Genomic DNA, 3,839 nt, shown 5'->3' with positions numbered 1-3,839 from the left:
GAACGAGGGAGTCCCCGTTAGGAGCGCTCTCCGTCACCCCCTCCAAGGACTCCATAAAGGGTGGGTAATCTGAACTGCTGTTAGGCTCATAGGCACAAACAACAGTCAGAACCCGTCCCCCCACCCGTAGGCGGAGGGAGGCTACCCTCTCATTCACCGTGGTGAACCCCAACGTACAGGCACCGAGATGGGGGGCAATAAGTATGCCCACTCCTGCTCGGCGCCTCTCAGCATGGGCAACTCAGAGTGGAAGAGTGTCCAACCCCTCTTGAGGAGACTGGTTCCAGAGCCAGAGCGGCGTGTCAAGGTGAATCTGACTGTATCTAGTTGGAACCTCTCAACTTCACACACCAGCTCAGGCTCCTTCCCCACCAGAGAGGTGACATTCCACATCCCTAGAGCCAGCTTCTGCAGCCAAGGATCAGACTGCCAAGGTCCTCGCCATTGAGCACTGCCCAGCACTCATTGCACCCGACCCCTACAGCCCCTCCCACAGGTGGTGAGTCCATGGGAAGGGGGACCCACATCTCCTCTTCGGGCTGTGCACGACCGGGCTCCGTGGGCGAAAGCCCGGCCACCAGGCGCTCGCCAWCGTGCCCCACCTCCAGGCCTGGCTCCAGAGTGGGGCCCCAGTGACCTGGGTCTGGACGAGGGAACACTCAATCCATTTATCGTACTCATCATTAGGGGTCTTTGGGCTGCACTTTGTCTGATCCCTCACCTGGACCTGTTTGYCTTGGGTGATCCTACCATGGGCATGAAGCCCCCGACAACATAGCATCTAGGATTATTGGGACACTCAAACCTCTCCACCACAATAAGGTGTTAGYCCAGGGAGAGTTTTACATCTTTCACTATACTCAGTTTATTATAATCAGATTTATGTATAATTTAAAATAAACTGCAATGAAATGTCCTACTATTATAGCAACATTACATTTGATCAAACTTGTAGAACAACTAATTTAATCTGTCAGTTTATTGTGTTTGTCTTCATCATGGGTACTGAACATGTTTTATTTTACATAAATTATGTGAATAATCAAATGAACAATACAGGCAGTCAAAAGTTAAATGTTTTATTGTCTAAGTGTAAGATGAGGGGACATACTTGGAGCCATATTTCCATCTCATTCCATCGCCCAGCTTTTCCAGAAAGACCGAATTGGAAAAGTTATGCAATTCTAAAACTGAAAGAAACAAAAAACAAGAGTCTAAAAAGACTCTGTCCCATGACTGATGGGAACAGAGGACACCATAATCTTCATGTTTTATGAATCTTTAAACATTTATAGATGTAGTGGGTGGTTACTTGCCAAGAAATAAAGTGCTGATAGGTTGTGTTTGTTCTGTCACATTGAACTTTGAACGGTTATAGACACAACACCAAGGACTGCATGGAGCTTTAAAATCTTTATAAGGATCTTTGAAACACAGGAGCCATTCCTTCCAGGGTTCTTCCAGCTTTTGAAAACATGTCTGAACAGATGGAGAAGAATTCTGGTAGTATTCCCTGCGACATGTGTACAGAGGAGGACAGGAAACCAGCACVGAAGACYTGCATGAAATGTGAGATCTCCATGTGCGTCCAGCACCTGCAGGCCCACCTGACCACCCCTGTGTTACTGCAGACTCACCCTCTGGCTGAGCCCAGGGCTATAGGTGGGAACACTAAGTGTCCTCAGCACGGCAAACTCCTGGAGTACTACTGCTTGGACGACATGACCTGTGTGTGTGTCTCCTGTGCCATTGAAGACCAGCACCGCATCCACAACATGAAGACCTTCTCCACAGCCCACAAGGAGCTGATGGAGAAACTCAAAGCTGAGCAGCAGGTCTTACAGGAGAAAACTGAGAATAAGRACTTGAGTCTGGAAAAGTGGGAGCAGAGTGAAAGACAGAAGCTGGCTYGCTGTAGTGTGCGTCTTCTTGAAGCTGTGACCAACCTGCGTGACGTTTCTCTGACCAGYGTCCAGAGTTCAGTCTCTGCTCGTATGGTGGCCATCAGAACCAGCAAGAGCAGCATGGAAGCAGCTCAGAAGGAGAARGAYGCCTTCAGATTCCTGCAGATGTACTCTCAGGTGAACCAGGATGTGGAGAAAGCCAAAACTGTGGATCTGAGAAAAGGACTGGAGCCTGGAAGCCACCGTGACAAGCTGGTTCAGSAGATCAGAGAGAAGGGTGAAAAGATAACGAAGCACACGTCTGACTTCATAGAGTCATTGATGATCCTGGTTGACCCTGAACACCACCAGGGGCTCACTGCTACTAGTTCAGACCTGATCTTTATACCACAGGTTGTTCATCCTGGCATATCACTGTCTAAAGACAGCAGGAAGGTTTACTACAACAGTGACGAGGGACAGCTGTCTCCCAGCATGCTCTACATTGAAAGCACAGCCTCTTATCCTAACATCAGTAGATGGGTCATCAGCCTCTCCACAGACTGTGACTGGACCATTGGTTTGTGTGACAAACGCTATGCTAAAGACAAGAAGAATGGAACTGAGTTTGGTCTGCGCTGCCAAGAACAGAAGCTCATTTCTCTCACACCAGAAGGACATTTTTSCCAGAAGGCAGTCAGCTCTCTGGATGGAAGTGAGGCACAAACAATGAGCCGACCTCAAACAGTGGAGGTGATGTGGAGCTCTCCTGACACATTATCATTTTTCAGCAGGATCGGACGGTACCAGAGGCAAGAAATACTCACAGTGAAGATGAGGTACACCATCAGAGACCCGGTCTTTTTTGTTTCCTTAGAAAAGAATGAACTAAAGAAGAATATGGTAAATCATTATGGTTCCAGTCGCTTCAATCAGCCAAACACATCACAATTCGGTGCCTCCAGTGGTTTATCACTTATGACTAAACCACAATTGCAGAATCAGCGGAGATGCCCTTGCGGGAGGTTTTTAACACAACCTACTGACAGACATCAATTCAGAGGTCAAGCTTATGAAAATTCATCCCAGTCATACTGTTCTTGTGGAAGAATTATTGGTTCCCAGTCTGTAACAGAAGTACTTTGTGAACTTTGTTAACTTTTAGATTTAATGGCTGATAAAGCCAACATTAGTACATTTCTTTTGTGTTGCTGATGACATGATCTGTGTGTATCTTTCTTAGTTTTTTTTTTTTTTTTTGGTGTTTGAGTGTTTCCCTGTGTATCTCTGCCCTGCTGTCAGTCACTCCTCCAGCCCCGCCCATGCTCACCTGTTTCCTCTTGTGTCTCCTCCAGGTGTTTCTCATTGTCCTTCTTTAGTTGCCTTTATATTTTGTGTCTTGTCTGGTGTCCGTTCATTGTGCTGTTACCAGCCAGTGTGGTGTTCTCCATGTTMCCTGTGCTGTTCGTGTTTTCTCCTGAGAGTTCATGTGAGTTTTTTACTGCCTCGACAGCCCTCCTTGGTTAATAAACCTTTTTGCTTTTTGGATTTTGCCTGTGCCCTGGGTCATTCTGCACACTCCTTACAGTTAAGYCTTGTACATTTTCAGGTCTACCTGCTCTGTTTTGGTCTGTTTTTCATAATAACTCAGGGAATAATCAATATGCGTGTATATCAGAGGGCTTAAAACTGACTGAGCTGTGGCAGATGAGTGATACAGAAACTGAGCACCATTCATACATAAAACTGGTTCAGGTAATAAACCACAGAACAGAAGATGAAGTAAGTTTCATAGAATCATTGTTTTAACAGAGATTCATTAAGAACTTTGTAATTAATAGAAACCTTCTAATCATTGCTTCTTTCTTACTTCTGTTAGTATAAATCAATATGTGTAGCTCTGTGCTTGGATTTATTATGATTTATGAGAGAAAAACTTTGTTTCGGATTTTTTTT

The 3,839-nt window shown here is 45.7% G+C and overlaps 1 protein-coding gene across 1 annotated transcript in view; it reads left to right on the top strand.

Moving 5' to 3' along the window:
- Positions 1 to 1,475: 1,475 nt before the first annotated feature.
- Positions 1,476 to 3,839, top strand: part of si:dkey-183c6.9 (E3 ubiquitin/ISG15 ligase TRIM25) — a 4,003-nt gene continuing 1,639 nt past the window's right edge. Inside the window, exon 1 of the mRNA XM_014021019.1 lies at positions 1,476 to 2,234. Coding sequence (XP_013876473.1) covers positions 1,476 to 2,234 — 759 coding nt within the window. The remainder of the gene's footprint in view (positions 2,235 to 3,839) is intronic.

This window comes from Austrofundulus limnaeus, unplaced genomic scaffold (assembly GCF_001266775.1).
Source record: "Austrofundulus limnaeus strain Quisiro unplaced genomic scaffold, Austrofundulus_limnaeus-1.0 Scaffold276, whole genome shotgun sequence".
NCBI lineage: Eukaryota > Metazoa > Chordata > Actinopteri > Cyprinodontiformes > Rivulidae > Austrofundulus > Austrofundulus limnaeus.
The sequence above is the reverse complement of the archived record's forward strand: the minus strand, read 5'-3'. Positions and strand labels throughout refer to the sequence as shown.